Source organism: Episyrphus balteatus, chromosome 1, assembly GCF_945859705.1.
Source record: "Episyrphus balteatus chromosome 1, idEpiBalt1.1, whole genome shotgun sequence".
Lineage (NCBI taxonomy): Eukaryota > Metazoa > Arthropoda > Insecta > Diptera > Syrphidae > Episyrphus > Episyrphus balteatus.
Window position 1 is genome coordinate 10,401,555 of NC_079134.1, and position 20,049 is coordinate 10,421,603.

Sequence of the window (20,049 nt, forward strand, 5' to 3'; positions counted from 1 at the left end):
AAACTAAAGACTCAAATTCTCAAATCAGACAACTTGAGTCAACATCAGCTTAATGTTGCTGGAAGGCTTCTTCATGAATATGCTGATATCTTCTCTTCACCCAGCGGGCAATACGGCCGAACACAACTGGTGCAGCATCGAATCGATACAGGAGACGCTAGGCCGATTCGTCAACCAGCAAGACGTCTCCCCTTGGCCAAACAAAGTGAAGTTGAAGAAATGATATCGACAATGAAGAAAGACGGGCTGATCGAAAATTCCAAAAGCCCTTGGGCATCACCGGTAGTTCTCGTCAAAAAGAAGGATGGAAGCACTCGATTTTGTGTCGACTACCGCAGGCTGAATGATGTGACGAAGAAAGACAGCTACCCACTGCCAAGAATCAGCGATACTCTAGATGCAATGGAAGGAGCACAATGGTTTTCGACTTTGGATTTGAAGAGTGGCTACTGGCAGGTAGAAATCCATCCAGAAGATCGAGAAAAGACGGCTTTCTCCACAGGAAATGGTCTGTGGCAGTTCAATGTCATGCCGTTTGGGCTATGTAATGCCCCAGCTACTTTTGAGCGCTTAATGGAGTGCGTTTTAAATGGATTAACCTGGAAATCTTGCCTAGTCTATTTGGATGATGTCATCGTTTACGGGAAAACATTTGATGACCATTGTGAAAACCTAAAGGCTGTATTCCAGAGGCTACGAGAAGCACATCTTAAGTTAAATCCAAAGAAATGTGCACTTTTCAAGACCGAGGTTAAATATTTGGGGCATATCATCTCATCCCAAGGAGTAATGACTGATCCAGAAAAAGTTGACACTGTGAAGAATTGGCCAACCCCTCAGGACAAGCATCAACTTCGGAGTTTCCTCGGTCTGGCAACGTACTATCGACGGTTCGTGAAGGATTTTGCGAGAATCGCCAAAAGCTTGCACCAGCTTACGGAGAAGGGTAAACCCTTTAAATGGTCAGGTGAGTGTGAGAAAAGCTTTCAGGAACTGAAGCTACGGTTATGTGAAGCTCCTGTGTTGGCCTATCCGACTCCAGGCAAACAATTCATCATTGACGCAGATGCAAGTAATGTTGGAGTTGGTGCTGTTTTATCGCAAGTTCATGACGGAGAAGAAAAGGTCGTTGCCTATTTCAGCAAGGTACTCTCGAAACAAGAAAGAAACTATTGCGTGACCAGAAGGGAACTTCTAGCTCTGGTATTGGCAACAAAGCACTTCCATAAGTACATCTATGGACAGAAGTTCCTTCTTCGCACAGATCATGGTGCACTAAATTGGCTTTTGAACTTCAAAAATCCAGAGGGTCAAGTAGCAAGATGGATCGAGATACTCCAGACGTATCAATGTCAGATTCAACATCGAAGAGGAAAGCTACATTCAAATGCAGACGCATTATCTCGGCGCCCGTGCAAGCAAGACTGCAAGCATTGCACACGGCTAGAGGAAAAGGAAGTTGTCGCTGTAAGAAGAACGAGAGCTGATCCCATTTGCGGCTGGAGTAATGAAGAACTCAGGATGGCCCAACAGGAAGATTCGGACATCGAACCCATCCTTGCATGGAAGGAACATGAAGAGAAACCAGAATGGGCCGACATCTCCGACCGAAGCCCCAATCTCAAAGCATATTGGGCACAATGGGACTCACTTCATGTGCAAGAAGGGTTACTCAGGCGTAAGTGGGAATCCGCAGATGGTAAATCTTATGTAATGCAACTAATCGTACCTCAGTCAAAGGTTAATGATGTTCTCCGAGAGATGCACGAGGGAACTTCTGGAGGCCATTTAGGCATCAACAAGACGCTGGAAAAGGTACGCCAGCAATTCTACTGGTTACGTATGAGAGAAGACGTTGAAAAGTGGTGCCGAAAATGTGATACTTGTGCCGCTAGCAAAGGACCAGCTAGAAAAATGCAAAGCAAGATGCATCAGTACAATGTGGGCACACCTTTTGAGAGGATTGCAATAGACGTGGCAGGTCCTTTTCCCGAAACCAACAAAGGAAACCGGTATATCCTCGTAGTGATGGATTACTTCAGCAAGTGGCCTGAGGCATTTGCCATCCCAAACCAGGAAACCAAAACAGTTGTGGATAAGATTGTCTTTCATTGGGTGAGCAGGTTCGGAGTACCCATGGAACTTCATTCCGACCAAGGAAGGAACTTCGAATCTAAGATTTTTCAAGAGGTTTGCTCACTCCTTGGCATCAAGAAGACGCGAACAACACCGCTTCATCCACAATCTGATGGGATGGTTGAGCGATTTAACAGGACACTTAAAGAACACCTGTCAAAAGTAGTCAACGATAATCAACGAGACTGGGATCGACATATTCCATTATTCTTGATGGCTTATAGAAGTGCAACACATAGTTCCACTGGACATACACCATCGGAAGTCCTTTTTGGTTCTACAATACGGCTGCCAAGTGAGATAAAATTCGGATGTGTTCCAAATGAGCCACAGGAAATAGATGAGTATGTTGATAACCTGAAAGAAACACTGGCTGACATTCACCAACGGACAAGGACAAATATAAAAGCGTCTAGTGACAGAATGAAAACAAGATATGACGCGCGAGCGACAGCAACAGGGTTTCAAGAAGGAGAACTTGTGTGGTTTTACAATCCCCACCGACAAAAGGGACTATCACCGAAGCTACAACAAAACTGGGAAGGCCCTTACACAGTAATAACCAGAATCAACGACGTGGTTTACCGTATACAGAGAGGGGTAAGAGGCAAATTAAAGGTAGTTCATTGTGACCGTTTACATCGTTATAATGGTGAAAGTAGCAATGGAGTTGTTCGGGACGAACAATCCTAAGAGGGGGGCAATGTAACGATGAATTACCGAACTACTTTTAAGATAAAAGTCTGAACACACTACCTGCTACAGTAAAGGTAGAAATGTGAACGGACCTTTAGTAATTAAGAAACTACCCTCTGAACGCATCCAAAGAAATTCCCTCGACTGCTGAATATCCCAAAATATCCCACTGGACTGGAAGTATGAAGCGCCCCCTCTTGGAAAGGAAGCTTCGAGAAGCAAAGACGAGAACCTTCGAAGACATTCTCGAATTCCGAATTTCAGGTATAAAAGGGCAGCGTGGACACCGACCGGATACAGTTTAATCTTGAATGTGAAAGAGTACAGTACAAAGTGAAATAAAGTGTTGGAAATTGTTAGTAGTAAATAAAGTGATTGAAAAGTGTGTTTGTTTGAGCGAATAATAAAAGTAAATTGATTTGAAATAAAGTGTGTTCTTATTTGAACGGAAAGATAAGTGGAAGTTAAAATAAACGAAATAAGTTTTATTGTGAACCCGGAATAAAACATTACAGTATCTATATAGGAGCATGGGGAAGCATTCAACCATATAGAAAAAAAATTAAAATAAAGTATTAAATAAGGTTAAAATTTAAAAATAAGTAAAAAAATTAAAAAGTGTAGAAAAAAAACAATAAATAAAATAAAAAAGCATGCTTAAGCACTTGTTAGATCAGTAAACAAAATAAAAAAAAAAAATAAAAAGTCCAGTTTCAGTTTCTCTTTGACTATTTCACTATTTACTAATCTTAACTAATCTTTAGGTCCAAGAGGGCTATGAAATACCATATAGTAGGTTTTTTTGTGTGATCTTGCTGTTATTGCAATCAAAAATATTACAATTTTTATTAACATTCCTTAACATTCTCGTAATCGGTTCATTTTTGCCATAATCAGTTCTATGAAGAGCTTGATGAAATTGTGGGGTCGTTCTGAGAGAATAGGAACTTACGTTAAAACTAATTTGCTCAAGGAGGGTGGAGTTTTCAATTACATTACATAAAATTTGGTGTATGAAAATAACATCGGCAACTTCGCGACGTTTTTCTAAAGATTGTAAGTTAATGAGTTGCAAACGTTCTTGATAAGGGGGCAAGTTGAAATTATCAACCCACGGAAGTCCTCTTAAGGCAAAACGGAGGAATCTACGCTGTACTGCTTCAATTCTCTTGATGTGGACTTGGTGATAAGGGGACCAGACTTGGCTAGCATATTCAAGTAAAGGCCTCACAAACGTGGTATAAAGTGATTTCGTAACGTAAGGATCAGAAAACTCTTTAGACCAGCGCTTGACGAAACCTAAAGCAGAATTAGCCCTAGATACAATATTGTCATAGTGGGATCTGAAGTTAAGTTCATTATCACAAATTACACCCAAATCCTTAATGGTTGTTACTCTTGAAACAATACATTCATTGATAAAATAGTCACGTGGTGGAGGACGGAGTCGTTTACGGGAATATGTTCACGTTCAAATTAAAAAAAATAGAAATAGATCTATTGCATATCGATATGCCAACCCTGTGCTGTAACAAATAAAATTCTTGGCATCACTGAACATAAACAGAACACATGTTTTTGACTTTTGTAAACTTCAACCGGCACGGTGTTTTTTTTATCAACTTGTAAAGAAAGGGTTATTTTCCATTTCTTCAAGAAATCTTTAAATTTGAGTTTAATATTTGTTAATAATCATGTCAAAACCAATAACATTTGTTACTGGAAATGCCAAAAAACTCGAAGAACTTGTTGCCATTCTCGGTCCAAACTTTCCCCGCAAAGTCATCTCCAAAAAAGTAGATTTACCCGAATTGCAAGGTGAAATAAATGAAATTTGTATTATCAAATGCAAGGAAGCCGCTAAATTAGTAGATGGCCCAGTGCTCGTTGAAGATACATGTCTTTGTTTTAATGCCATGAAGGGGTTACCAGGTTAGTGTTAATCTTACTTATTTCGTATCTAACTAATCTTTATATTTATATTAAAAGGACCTTACATAAAATGGTTCTTGGAAAAACTTGGCCCCGAAGGTTTATACCAAATGCTCGCTGGATGGGAAGACAAATCAGCTCGAGCTGTATGCACACTTGGTTTCTCTGAAGGAATCAATTCAGAGCCAATTGTCTTTCAAGGAATTACCGAAGGAACTATTGTTCCACCAAGTGGTCCGAGGGATTTCGGTTGGGATCCAGTATTTAAACCTAATGACTACCAACAAACTTACGCCGAAATGCCAAAGTTGGAGAAGAACAAAATTTCACATCGATATCGAGCTCTTGCTGCATTCCAGGATCATTTTAAACCTAAAGACCAATAAAAGACTATTGTGCAGAGAAATAGGCAGTTGACTGCAGTGTAAAATATAAATGTAAACTCTAAAATACAACTGAAACAATTGAAACTAATAAAAAAAACTTAAAAAAATGACCAACCAATTTAGTTAATCTTCTTGCTCTTTACTTGCTTTGGTGAAACCTTAGTCTTGAAGGGATTTCGGCTGGGATCCAGTATTTAAATCTAATGACTACCAGCAAACTTACGCCGAAATGCCAAAGTTAGAAAAGAATAAGATATCACATCGTTATCGAGCTCTTGCTGCATTCCAGGATCATTTTAAATCTAAAGACCAATAAAAGGTCATTGTACAAATAATTAGGCAGTTGACTGTAGTGCAGTGTTTTTATTCTTATTTAAGAAATTAAAATGTAATTTTTTTTTTGAAAAATTTAAACAAACATTAGTTACCTAGCTTGCTTCTGTTTCTGTTTAATAAAGTTTTTGTTAAAAAAAAATACTGTAAAAATACATTAAATTTCTTTTTTTTCGTTTTTTCGTTCATTCGTTTGTCGCTCTCATGTTCAAGGGGCTTCAGACTGAAGTGATAAGTTATTACTACATCTCGGATTTTGCATACTTTCTTATTTTTCACAATATTGATACCAAGCTTTGTATTTAGACGTTTTATCATTCAAGTACAACACATTTTAATGCATATATCGAAAATATGCTAAATTTATGCAAAAAATATGAAAAATGTGCAAAATATATGCAAATTATGCAAAACATTTATGCAAAATTTTATCGAAAAATTGTATTGATTTTTTTTTAAATAAATGAGCAGAACATAAGTTTTGTTATTGTATCGTTTAGTCTAATTAACTGGAAGTAAAGAATCCCAAAGTGAAATTAAGTGCTCGACCACTTTTGAAAAAATAACAATAAAATTTCACAAACTGTTAGTATAAAATAGGTTTAAGTTTTCAATTACGAATTTAAGAAAGAAATTTTTTTTTCGTCATTTTCGAAAAAAAATAATATTTTTTTGAAATCATTTCAAATAATACATTATTGCATTAATTTTAATTATGTACATAAGTACCCAATTTTTTGACGAATTTTCTAATAAAAAAGATTTTTCTTATTTCCTTATAGAACAAAATGTTTTATGTAGTAACTTGAATTTTATTTTTCTCAAAAATATCAAAAAAATCATCTTGAATAATTAAGCGCAAAACATAAATATAGGAAAATTCGTAGGAAAATGGGGTAGTTAACTAAAATTAATAAAGGATTTAATAATTCAACATAATTTTAAAATATTTTTTTCGAAAATAACGAAAACTATTTTTTTTGTAAGAGCCCCTATTATGCCAAACCCGATTTTTATGTTAAAAGTTTTGTGCATTTTCTGGCAATTGCTCTGCTAACCATATATCAGCACTTGATTAGCGCTAAAAGATGCACTAACAAAATTTATCTTCTGCTCACTTTTCTTTGCTAACTCGATGTTTTTTTAGAGAAGCGGCAGCGCCTCTTATTTAACATTTAGGAAAACTATGGTTGTGTATTGTGACATCCATTATCTTGAATACCTATAGGTATAATTATGTATTCATTTGGTCTTTTTTAATACTCATAAATTGTCTATGAATAAGATAAACTTCAGTCTATCTTAGAAGCAAGACATTAACAGCTATGGAATATGGCCCAATATATTTTATAAATTTGTGATTTATGATCTTTGACAAGTTTATTCGTGTGTAAAGACCAAATGTTGACTCCGTATCAAGTCTATTTCTAATTTAAGTTTTAAGTGTAATATTTAACATCTAAGCTGCTTCTAAGAAAGACTTAAGCTGTGACTTGGAATCTTCTAAGAAAACCTAGGATTTATCTTCTTCATGGACACGATAGACACACTTCTAAACCAATTTCCTATGGAAAAGAGCTGGAAGAGCAATAGAGTTGCATGTTCTGAAGTTAATTGAGGAGCGTTTTTTCAAAACTCAACAAATGCTTTTTTCAAATTTTTCAGGAGAAGGTTTTTTCTTTCCCATTTGAATACAAAGCCGAATTTTCAAAAATTGGAAATGAGGAGTTGTTCTTTCTTGAATAGCTTATCGATAGGATTTATTGCTATTTCAATATTTGGAAAGATTCATCCGTATTTTGAACACGAAAACACCGCGTTTTTTCAAAACGCAACAAGTACAGGTTTTTTCTTTTAAATAGATAAATTAGTATTAAACTGGAACGAGGTGCAACCGTTACAGGAGATCCGCTGAAGGTGTCACTGACAGATAATGCTACTTTATTTCCCGTCATTTCGTAGTATATTACTTTCGCTGAACTTATTTTAAAAGGCAACTCTGACTTTATAAGTTTTTTTTTTAGTCCTGCTTGTAGTCGCACACGGTGCAGTCTATTCCGATTTTTCTTACGGTTCCATGATTTTGAAGAACGTTGCATTATTCTTCAGGACAAATGATGACTTCTTTCTTCCTATATTCATTTCATTGGATTTTTGCAAAAACAAGCCATTTTGTTGAGTTTTGCAAAACCTCCAATAAAACGATCGATTTTAAATATTGTTTTTAATTAAAACTGTTCACAAAAACAAAAATTTCTATACCATTGACTCATTTTCGCATTTTTGGAGTTTGTTGAGTTTTGAAAAAAAAAAAACGATTCTCAATTGCTTAGAAAATAAAAAAATTAAAAAAATCATGATTTGAGAAAAAAATTATGATTTCATGATTTGAGTTCAGAATTCATGAAAACTATGATAAATCATAGTTTTTGGCAATGCTACTGCAGTGTAATATGTAATTGCAAACTCTTAAAATACAACTGAAGTGATACACTTTATTGAAACTAATAAAAAAGAAAACTTAAAAAAAAAAACGACCAACCAGTTTAGTTAATCTTCTTGCTCTTTGCTTTCTTTGGTGAAACCTTAGTCTTAATAGGTTTCTTGCCAGTCTTCTTCCAGTAGTAAACCATCTGTGCAACAATCACCGCATTGGCAAACGAAGATACTCCAAAAGTGAGCACCATCATTGGATCCCCAGTCTCTTGGATTGATGTGAATATCCTTGCCAAAGAACCAGCCAACAACATGAAGCAAGTTGCTGCTGACAATTGGCCAGTACTCTTGTTTTTGTAGTTTGTATAAGCTTGTGTCATTTTGCCAACCAAGATGATTGGGATGTTAATACTTTGTGCCATGAAGATTATCTTCAGCGGCGTTAGACCCGAATTTAGAACATATACAATTGTCGAGTATGCTGCCAAGAATACTCCAGCTTTAGCTGAGGAACCTCCATAAAAGAAAATCAACGCAGCAATGGCAGCAGTTTGAAGAATCAAAAAGACTGCATCACCCCAAGCACTGAAGGGGTAGCCATTCATAAAATTATACGACATATGGAATGTGATAGCCACCAAATCGAGTAGAACACCCATTACACTGATGCCCTCGCCACTTTTGTTAGCAAGGATTTTAAGCACCTGTGGCACTTTGACTAGTAACGAACCTGCAATGATTCCCATGCCAAGTCCTTTGCTTAAAAGGGCTTTGAAACATGGTACTTTTATTGGGAAAATGAAGAGAAATGTTACATGATTACATAAGTGCGCATTCAAAAAAAAAAGGGATGTTTTTATTTACCATCAAGGAAATCATGATCGACAAAATAATTGTCATAGCATTCCTCATTCATTATGTAGAGAGCTAAATTTTTAACAGCTTCTTCGGCCATCATTTTGAATTAAAATTGTTTTTTTTTTCCAAATTTACAGAGGAAGTAGTATTCTTTATCAATTGATTATCTTGATTAAAGATAACAAAAGAGCCCGGCAATTTTAGGTTTTTTCCAATTGAAAACGAAGAACACGAAAAATTAACCTTTGGCTGGGTTGAGTTTTTTTTTATTACAAAGATGTTTGACAGGTTGCTACGTTAGCAAAAGCGGTTTACGTTACGTTTGATGGAGGGGAAAGTTGTTTTTTGTTTTTCGCCTGCGTGTCATTTTGGTGTTTTAGGGTGTAGAAAAAAAGTTTAGAAAAAAGGGAATTTTTTTTTTGGGGAATTTGTAGATTTGAAATGCGCTACCAAAATGTTTCAAAATAAAGAGCCCACTAATCTTTATAACAACTGGATAGTGAATTAATACAACAGTTTTGAGGAAAATTGAAGAAGTATTGAAATTTGGGGAATACATGTAAATTATCTGATTTCAAATGTCAAATCATATAGGAAATTATTTCACTTAACATTCGAAATGAAATGATTGTTAATTTATAGCCTGTTTTCACTAAAGCCAAAAAAACGATAATTTTGAAAATTATCTCATTTCGAATATCAAATCGTATAGAAGAAAATTAAATTTGAAATTTGAACTCATCTAATTTGCGAAATTATCTCATTTGGGCTGTAGTAAAAATAGTCTTTTAAACCTATTTTGGTCTAATGTGTGTATTTCTATTATTTTCACTTTTATGTACTGTATTTTGATTTTCGTTGAAATGAAAATAAATAAAATAAAGAATCCAACAGATTCTTTTTGTACAAAAATATGAAAACTATCAAATTTTTAAGGATGCGATGATATCCTCTTATGCCGACTTTTCACGAGTCAATTTTAGCCGCACGATATGTCGGTCGACTAGGATTTTTCTATGGGGAATGTCACTTTAGTCGCCTGCGACTTACGTTCACACCATGGTATAAAAAGAGAAGGTATGATCATTAGAAAAAACTCTGTATCGAGAACTGTAAAAACTTTAAAATGGCTACTTTAGGTTTTGACAGCAGCTGCCCATTGAAATTGTTGTTGTAAACAAATTTGTCTTGGAAATTGTTGTTGCTTTTGCCAAATTAAAGGTCAAAAACTTATTACCCCATTTTGTAAAATGGCGGCTCTAATGATCATACCTTGTTTTTTGTATACCATGCGTTCACACGAGTCGAAAAGCTTCGCCGCACGGCAAAAATCGACTCGTGAAAAGTCCCCAAATTGTGGAAACGTATCAAAACGCTTTTAGGACAAAACTTTCTGCTAGTTTTTTTTTTCTTCTGCGACAAGAGAAATAAAAAAAAAAAACAGAGCAAGCACTTTGACAAATCTCATATTTTTGTCGAAGATTTTGTTTTGTTGAAATTCGCAAAAGGGAGAAGTTGTTTTACACGGTTTCAGAGTACCCAAACCGGAATTGAAAACATGTTGAAAAAGTAGAAATATTTATGTTGTGAGCCTAGTTCGTAGCTGAAGCGAAACGAACAGTTTTTAAATCTCCAAAGTCAAATGTTAATGACAAAATACCATCGAGTATTATGCCAAAGTCAATATTATTAAAAATACATATAAAGTTTCAAGATATTTTGTTCAAGATTTCGCTGTGCTATTTTTGTATAGAAAATTTCGTTTCACTTCAGCTGCGAACTAGGATTAAGACAGAACCAAATAGACTTAGGCCCAATTAATTCACTCTCCATTATTTTTAAAGGCTCCATTAAAAATTATAAAACTGTCAAATCGCATACAAATTTTAAAATTTCCCTTTTTTAATGGCGACTTTAAATTTAATGGAGTGTGAATAAATTGGACCTTAGTCACAAAAAATATTTGACAGAAAATAAAAGAGTTAATTTTAAAGATAATTATGTCTTTTTTATTGCCAAAGTTATCGAAAACAGCAAAAAAAAAAAACAAAAAATGATAAAAAGTAGTTTTTTTCATTTTTCAATTTACTCAAAAACTAGAAGGCATAAAACATATACGGCCCTATTTTGGTATTCGATTCACGTGAAAGTATTAAATAAGAAGCTTTTAAATTTAGGTAAAAATTAAGCCTAAGGGAAAAAACGCTATGCTTTCAAAAGTTAGAGGCTTTAGAAAGCCAGTTTTAGGTGATAAAAGAAGGAAATCTTTCGATCCACGTGATTCGAATAGCAGAAAGGGCTGATAGTGTTCAGCGCTTCATAGGAAATCTAACTAAAAACGGTGCTTTCTACTTGACTCAAACCTCGCGAAATACGAAATTTGAAGTTTTCTTATGCTTGGAAGTTGGAACCGTTTCCATGCCAAATTACTAATCAAATATTATTTTTATATGGCTTCCATTATGGGGAGGTAAGGTACTTTCGGAAGTCATTAAAAAATAAAATAATCATACTTCACCTAAATTGCAAAATGGTTTTCACATAAAAATCCGACTTATATATGTATTACTAAAAAGTGTATACCTACAAACTATCAACTTATTTTGTTCTTTTATGCTAGTTTATTACTAAAAATAGTAATAGAGTCAAAATGTTTACAGTTATTACAAATACAAAAACTGAAAATTTAAACTCATCAAAATTGTAAGTACCCTTAACTTGCATAATCAATCCCACTGCAATGTACTTAAACAAAAAATTGGTTGGGATTTATTTACCCCGTTCGTTTTCAAAACAAACAAAAAATATTACAAATTTTAAACATCCGATTTCACCTTTTGGCCTAGTGGGGTTATACAAAAACGTGATTCGGAAGCGTTTTTCGTAGTCACACGTCTTTGGTTTGTGACGTGAGAGCTTTAAGCTAGACCACACGTTACCAGATGAGTTTCCTCAAAAAAGTGTTACGGTTTACCTACGTTAAGTCCAGGCATGAATTCTATAGAAAATGTTCAAGAATTTGCTATGAGAAAAGTAAAGGGTCTTGTAACATTCTTCAGCTCCTAGAAAACATTTCAAATTCGTTATTTCCTGTGTTGGTGATATGGTCTAATGAATTCAATGCGGTCTGGATTGGATGCCATGTCTCATTTTAACCAGATTCAATCAACTTCTGACTAACTCAAATGACGCAAGCAGAAATTGATAATTATTTAAATATCAATGTATGTAATGTGATAAGAGACTCTTCAAACAAATTGTGTGTTGCAATTAAAAATGACCTTAAAATTGATGATAATGCTTTTCTTTTATTTTTCAACAAAAACTTATCCTACATTTACAATATTAAAACCATTAATTTAAACAGCATCCACTCCAATTTTCATCATCATCATTTATTCAATTATTCCTAGAACTCTTGCTTTACTCAAAAAATCAGCTCGTTGCACATAACAACCAGTCATTGTACGATTTCCTGAATAGAAAAAACTCTGTATCGAGAACTGTAAAAACTTAAAAATGGCTACTTTAGGTTTTGACAGCTGCCCATTGAAATTGTTGTTGTAAACAAATTTGTCTTGGAAATTGTTGTTGCTTTTGCCAAATTAAAGGTCAAAAACTTATTACCCCATTTTGTAAGATGGCGGCTCTAATGATCATACCTTGTTTTTTAACCATGCGTTCACACGAGTCGAAAAGCTTCGCCGCCGCACGGCAAAAATCGACTCGTGAAAAGTCCCCAAATTGTGGAAACGTATCAAAACGCTTTTAGGACAAAACTTTCTGCTAGTTTTTTTTTTCTTTTGCGACAGGAGAAATAAAAAAAAACAGAACAAGCACTTTGACAAATCTCATATTTTTGTCGAAGATTTTGTTTTGTTGAAATTCGCAAAAGGGAGAAGTTGTTTTAACGGTTTCAGAGTACCCAAACCGGAATTGAAAACATGTTGAAAAAGAAGAAATATTTCTGTTGTGAGCCTAGTTCACAGCTGAAGCGAAACGAACAGTTTTTAAAACTCCAAAGTCAAATGTTAATGAAAAAATACCATCGTGTATTATGTCAAAGTCAAAATTATTAAAAATATAAAGTTTCAAGATATTTTGTTCAAGATTTCAGCTGCGAACTAGGATTAAGACAGAACCAAATAGACTTAGTCACAAAAAATATTTGACAGAAAATAAAAGAGTTAATTTTAAAGATAATTATGTCTTTTTTATTGCCAAAGTTATCGAAAACAGCAAAAAAAAAAAAAAACAAAATCTGATAAAAAGTAGTTTTCTTATTTTTCAATTTACTCAAAAACTAGAAGGCAAAAAACATATACGGCCCTATTTTGGTATTCGATTCGCGTGAAAGTATTAAATAAGAAGCTTTTAAATTTAGGTTAAAATTAAGCCTAAGGAAAAAAACGCTATGCTTTCAAAAGTTAGAGGATTTAGAAAGCCAGTTTTAGGTGATAAAAGAAGGAAATCTTTCGATCCACGTGATTCGAATAGCAGAAAGGGCTGATAGTGTTCAGCGCTTCATAGGAAATCTAACTAAAAACGGTGCTTTCTACTTGACTCAAACCTCGCGAAATACGAAATTTGAAGTTTTCTTATGCTTGGAAGTTGGAACCGTTTCCATGCCAAATTACTAATCAAATATTATTTTTATATGGCTTCCATTATGGGGAGGTAAGGTACTTTCGGAAGTCATTAAAAAATAAAATAATCATACTTCACCTAAATTGCAAAATGGTTTTCACATAAAAATCCGACTTATATATGTATTACTAAAAAGTGTATACCTACAAACTATCAACTTATTTTGTTCTTTTATGCTAGTTTATTACTAAAAATAGTAATAGGGTCAAAATGTTTACAGTTATTACAAATACAAAAACTGAAAATTTAAACTCATCAAAATTGTAAGTACCCTTAACTTGCATAATCAATCCCACTGCAATGTACTTAAACAAAAAATTGGTTGGGATTTACTTACCCTGTTCGTAGAGATAACGTTTTCAAAACAAACAAAAATATTACAAATTTTAAACCTCCGATTTCACCTTTTGGGGCCTAGTGGGGTTATACAAAAACGTGATTCGGAAGCGTTTTTCGTAGTCACACGTCGTTGGTTTGTGACGTGAGAGCTTTAAGCTAGACCACACGTTACCAGATGAGTTTCCTCAAAAAAGTGTTACGGTTTACCTACGTTAAGTCCAGGCATGAATTCTATAGAAAATGTTCAAGAATTTGCTATGAGAAAAGTAAAGGGTCTTGTAACATTCTTCAGCTCCTATAGACAACATTTCAAATTCGTTATTTCCTGTGTTGGTGATATGGTCTAATGAATTCAATGCGGTCTGGATTGGATGCCATGTCTCATTTTAACCAGATTCAATCAACTTCTGACTAACTCAAATGACGCAAGCAGAAATTGATAATTATTTAAATATCAATGTATGTAATGTGATAAGAGACTCTTCAAACAAATTGTGTGTTGCAATTAAAAATGACCTTAAAATTGATGATAATGCTTTTCTTTTATTTTTCAACAAAAACTTATCCTACATTTACAATATTAAAACCATTAATTTAAACAGCATCCACTCCAATTTTCATCATCATCATTTATTCAATTATTCCTAGAACTCTTGCTTTACTCAAAAAATCAGCTCGTTGCACATAACAACCAGTCATTGTACGATTTCCTGTATACGCACGACGAGCATGGAATATCCTCCAATTATCATACATCACAACAGTTCCAGGATTAAGTTTCATTGTCCATTGATTCTCTGTTTTCTCAACAAGTTTTAAAAATGCCTTAAAACTTTGATAAAATCCCTTCATTTCTGACTGAGGAAGAGTGTTTAGCGCAGCTCGATCATAAACATTTAATCGTATTTGAATAATTTCTCCAGTTACAGGATTGGTACGAATAATTGGACCATAATGAACATGAAATTGTCCATCTTCGATATACTCAGCTGGTACAAGAACTTTTGTTAGAACATCAAAAGCTTCTGGATTAGTCTTTTGAAGCTCATAGGCTACTTTAAAACCATCAACGAAAAAATTCTCACCTCCCGTCCCTTCATGATGGATACAATGTAGAATTTGCAGTCCAGCTGCATCACAGAAATAAGTATTATCAGTATGAGGACCAATGTATTCCTTAGTGTAGGCAGTATCAGCATGAACAGCAAGATCTTGAGCATCACTAAAAGTGTACATTTCACCAAAGAATGTTTTCATTACAGGAAATATTCGACGAACTGCCATTTCTGTCATTGTTTGATTTGCAGGAACTTCTTCAACCAACGCTAAGCCATAGCACCACAAACTTTCAACTACTTCATGCACTTCGTCTTGTCTTCGAACCAAGTCAGATAATTTCACATCAGCGTAATTACTATTAGCAATTTTGGAGGAATCCCATAAGACTCTTGTTGATGAATCCTTAGATTTTAAATAATTTGAAAGTTGACTGTTGAAAAGGAACTCGAAGGAATATTTAGATTCATGTCCATCGCTCCCTAATCAATATAAATCGTTAAATATTAAAGGCTTATGTTATGGAATATATTTCTTTTTACTCACAAATAATAATAAGATTCTTTTCATCTTCACTTTTGATAACACGCTTCGCACTCACATCATCAGGAAGATCTAATAAACTGAATTTCCTTTGTTTCGTATCGACGTTATAACATTTTTTACAGCGACAATGGTCTCTCAACCAAAATTCATCCAATTCAAGTGATTCGATAGACTTTGGACATCTTATTTCAATCATATTGATGTGACGAGATAGTTTTAAATCATCCGAAAACCTAATACAAACTGATATCTGTTAAATGCTGATTTTAATTAAGAGGCTTTAAATGAAGCTGGTATTTATCAGGGCAGCACTTGGGTAAAAAACAGTCAAAATGTTTTTAGAAACCAATGAACCCGATTTCTTGTGTTAAATTTTTATAAAGTTTAAAATTAGTTTGTCTAGTTTAAATGAATTGGTTCGAGACATCCTAAAAAAACTATTCAATATATATAATATCAAAATTTCGAAAAACAGGATCTTGAAAAACCGTCCCAAAAATCTAAGCCCCGAAAATGCAACCAATCTGCATACATACATATTTAAGTTTTCTAATAGGTCAAGGACATTTAGGTCTCCATGCTTTCATCTTTAAAAAAAACTGTCCCACTGTAGCTAATATAAGCTCTTTCGAATTATTGACTTGGGCCTGTACCCTAAACATGGATTTATTTAATTTGAATAAAATAAATTAGCTTTCAAACATGTTAGAATAAAGTAAATCCATCACTGTGAACAGACATTTCAAAGTGATAAGGGCATTCTACCATTCTACTGACAACTATTTTGAATTGTCAAGAAAAAAATTGATTTAGCTTACAGATACATATTGAATGTGTGACTGCATTTCAACTAAGTTGTTTGATAAGAAAGCTAAATTAGGAATATTGAAATTGAATATGTTTGTATGTTTGTATGGAATAAAAATTTGTTTGAGATAATAGAAATTAATTTTAAAATAAACGAATCAAATAAAAATGTTTAAAACAAAAGAGAGTCTGATCTCCCAGTCTAGTGACGCATTCAAATACAGTTTTACTTTATTGTCCGTTAGACAAAAATAAAGCAGAGTTGCATTTCTCCCCCTAGAATTGATATAGGTTTTCTAAACTTGAGTTATTCAGATCGCCCGAATTTGGAAAATTCTGCCTCAATTTTTCATTTTTATACATGCATATAGGTACAAAGATATCTCCTGTGCATTTACGTTCGTCTTTTGTTTTTTTCTTTTTTTTGTTACCCCTCTATCAGTCAAGATGCAAGTCGAGTAGCAAGGAATTCGGTAGATTCTACTAATTCATTCAATTACAAAAAAAAATTACATTTTACAACCTTAATCCTTCGGAAATTTCAATATGCTAATAAGTTTTCTTGAAAGTAACATGATGCATTCATCAAAAGAGCACGATATTAATCAGGAAAAATTTCTAGCAAATTTGGCACTACACCCTTTTTAAAGGTTCCATCTCAGGCCATTTTACAACCTCTCATCACACTATAAAGGACATGAAATTCATAGCAATAGTAAAACTCCAAAAGAGATGGCTAGTGATTCATTTATGTAAGGGGTGTTCAGGATAATACAGATAATTCAAGTTCAGTTTTCTATAAGTTTTTGGTGTTATAAATTAAGCTTCAAGAGCTCATAACTTTATGAGCCCCATAAGAAAATGCACCATGTAATCACTCTTCTTATATGATGCTAGTTCTCAAAAAATTTCCAAAGCTTAACTTATGAGGTCCTACGTTATAAGCACTTAGAGCATATAGCTAGTTTTAAATGTATATTTGTGCTGATCACCTCATATTAGGTTAACATTTGTTTTATGTTTAGTACGGTCTATTTTGTTGACTTCTGGAAAATTGATTGTAATTCACCTACTCTTGAAATCCCACTTGCACAAGAGTGTTCCTTTAAAGAGAAAGAAATTTGTCCAAATTTTAAAAGAAGTGTTTCAGGTAATAATTTTCAAATGTCACAAACTTTAGGTTCTACTAAAAGGATTTTTCATTAATCACCATTCACCAATGGGAAAATAAAAATTCATGAGCCCATGCAAGTTGTTTACAAGATTCGATATTGATTTATATTTTTGAAGCTATCTGAATCAATTGGCTTTCAATTGACTACGTGCTGTTCATAACTTATGCTAATTTCTGATCACCTATTTTGAGTCGTCTATGACAAAAATTAATTCTGTCACCAAAAAATTCACTATTTTACAAAAACTGAGACTTTGTTAATTGAACGAAGTTACGGTTATGTTCATTACAACCACAAGGCTGTGTTCATACTAATCATTGAACTGTATCATTTTCTAATGGGATTTGATAAACTTTAAATGTAATGGAGAAAATAAAAAAAAAAACTAATAAGAAATTTTAGTACGTATACGCCACAGTGAACTAAAATTTCGTAATTCCATTGTTTGAACTAAATTCTTAGAAAATAGTGGATTTGAATTGTTATCACTGATGGGCGATTTCGTGTAAAAAACAGTTTTTTACATTTTTTGTGTAAAGGCCGTAAAAAATGGTAAATAATGTGTAATAAATGTAAAAAACTTAAAAAATGGAACAAAACGGTAAAACAAAAACTTAAAAAACGCATTCATTTTGACAGCTTGCTTTTCGAAGTTCATAATTTTTTGAATAGATCAACTTATTTTGTGGCATTGAATTCTAATTAACATTTATAAATCATAATTAAAATATCAATTTATTAATGGTCTGTTTTTTCTAGGACCCAAATGAGATAATTTCACAAATAATCTCATTTGAAAGACATTTCCTTTACGATTTGACATTCAAAATGAACTAATTTGTGAAATTATTTCATTTGGGCTCTAGTGAAAACATGCTGTAAAGTTCAAGTTCCACAAGCAATAAGCTTTGAAGCGTTGTATTTTGTGCTCCTCAAATCCAATACAAATTTTTTTGCAAACCTTTTAGAAAATGGATTATGCTCTCTCTTTATATTATTTGTGTCCATTTTTCTGCAGCAAAATTGTGACAAATTATAAAATAACTTTCTTCTAAGGAACTTGTCAGGAGAGAGCATTGATGAATGTCATAATTTTAAGCAAAAAAGTGGACTAATTGAACCACGACTGAAATAAAACGCGGTAGGATTTCCATCAACCCAAATTGCCCAAAATTTAAATTTGCTGAAAGTCCATTAACATTTAATGGTCGAGAAAATTAATTCACATTATTTTTAATGAATTTATTGAAATTAAATAAGTAACCATCGTACAAAAATTGTAGTGTTTTTCTTTTCCTCCAAATAGTTAAAAAAAGCATAAAAAGAAATTTTTGTTCTGGTTTTCTAAGGAAATTTAATTTTTTACCATTTTTTTACATCAGCGAATAAGGGACATTATATTCGTTTTCCAACAAATTTTTAATTCGGAAAGAAATAAGAAAATAAGACTTTACTGAATCACTTTTCCAACCATTAAATTTTTTACTTTGAAACAATTCCTTTCAATGAATAACATGTTATATCCATAAATTAATATTGTACTTAATATTTATTTAGGGTTCTCCCCTAAAAGAAAACTCAGGTTCATTGGGTGAGGCTAAACAGTTTAAGGTCATCTTTACTTTTTCATTCCGAAACTGTTGAAAAAATAGAACTTCTACATACAATTGTCAAAAAAAAAATTCATTACCTCTTTCATAATAATCGAGATTATTATCAGAAACCACTATGCACGTTTCTATGGGCAAATGTAAAAGCTCATGTGCCCAAACTTGTACTAAAGAAAATTTAATGCTCACTATTTCTTCAATTTAGTATACCAACTATGAATTCTGATTGTAATTGCAAGTAAAAGTAACTGCATAGTGTATAAATCCATCATATAGCAAACATGGCCTTAAACTTAAGCGCACAATAATCTAGGTCACCACAACATTCTTTTTTTTTTCATATTACAACTGCAAAGGTGACTAACAGCCCCCCACAAATCCATACCACACACTTTCTGATGGTGTTAATCTAATTGCATTACCAATTGAACAAACTGTGAATCGTAATCCCAAAATAGGCTATATCACGATTTGCATTTTAGTATTCTCCAGAAATTTGCTATTCAGATTTACAAACAGACCCCTACAACTTTTTTTCTCTATTACACGCTAAAGGAGGCCTAGATACCATATCCACACCATCAGCTAGTAGAAACCCCTAAAGACGAAAAAAAACACCACGTAAAGTGTAGTCATCATCGACATCGTCAGTATTTGTTGTATGTATTACACCTACAAAAACTGTTCGATTAAATAGTACAACATTGACCGACCGGCCGGCATGGCAGCTCACTGCCGGCACTCTAGCACCTGTATTTCAGTGTGTTTAGTGCTCCACTTAGTCGACTACTTCGACTTTGCTTCTCTCCTATATTTGCAAAATAGTTTCTTAAGTCAAATTATTTAGATTCTTATACAGAAAAGCCCAAAAGGGCAACCTACAATATAAAGAAACAAATGTTTGCCACCTTTATTGCTATCCGGCTTCGATTTATCTATTTATGAATCCGATTATACGTGAAAAATAACAACAACAACAAAAAAGAGAAAAAAAATAAAATTCAAACAACGACGCTGACCATTTTTATTCGCTCATACGCTTTTCGATAGCTAGAAAGACTATGCTAGCTTTTGTAGTTCCTATTTGCAGGT

General features: G+C 33.6%; 3 protein-coding genes across 3 annotated transcripts; 1 reads left to right on the plus strand and 2 right to left on the minus strand.

Annotated features, from left to right (window-relative positions):
* The first annotated feature begins 4,406 nt into the window (after positions 1-4,406).
* LOC129906858 (inosine triphosphate pyrophosphatase) lies at positions 4,407-5,279 on the plus strand. The gene is made up of 2 exons (XM_055982810.1): positions 4,407-4,764; positions 4,822-5,279. Exons 1-2 carry the CDS (start codon positions 4,527-4,529, stop codon positions 5,148-5,150), a joined length of 567 nt encoding a protein of 188 aa, XP_055838785.1. The 5' UTR covers positions 4,407-4,526; the 3' UTR covers positions 5,151-5,279.
* Positions 5,280-7,958: 2,679 nt separating this feature from the next.
* On the minus strand, positions 7,959-9,059 carry LOC129921382 (mannose-P-dolichol utilization defect 1 protein homolog). Its single transcript, XM_056003188.1, has 2 exons — positions 8,784-9,059; positions 7,959-8,703 (listed from the first exon to the last, which is right to left on the minus strand). The coding sequence occupies exons 1-2, from the start codon at positions 8,875-8,877 to the stop codon at positions 8,030-8,032; spliced, it is 768 nt and encodes a 255-aa protein (XP_055859163.1). The 5' UTR covers positions 8,878-9,059; the 3' UTR covers positions 7,959-8,029.
* A 5,226-nt stretch (positions 9,060-14,285) lies between these two features.
* On the minus strand, positions 14,286-15,764 carry LOC129906284 (trimethyllysine dioxygenase, mitochondrial). The gene is made up of 2 exons (XM_055981976.1): positions 15,366-15,764; positions 14,286-15,301 (listed from the first exon to the last, which is right to left on the minus strand). The coding sequence occupies exons 1-2, from the start codon at positions 15,559-15,561 to the stop codon at positions 14,394-14,396; spliced, it is 1,104 nt and encodes a 367-aa protein (XP_055837951.1). The 5' UTR covers positions 15,562-15,764; the 3' UTR covers positions 14,286-14,393.
* Between the last annotated feature and the right edge of the window lie 4,285 nt (positions 15,765-20,049).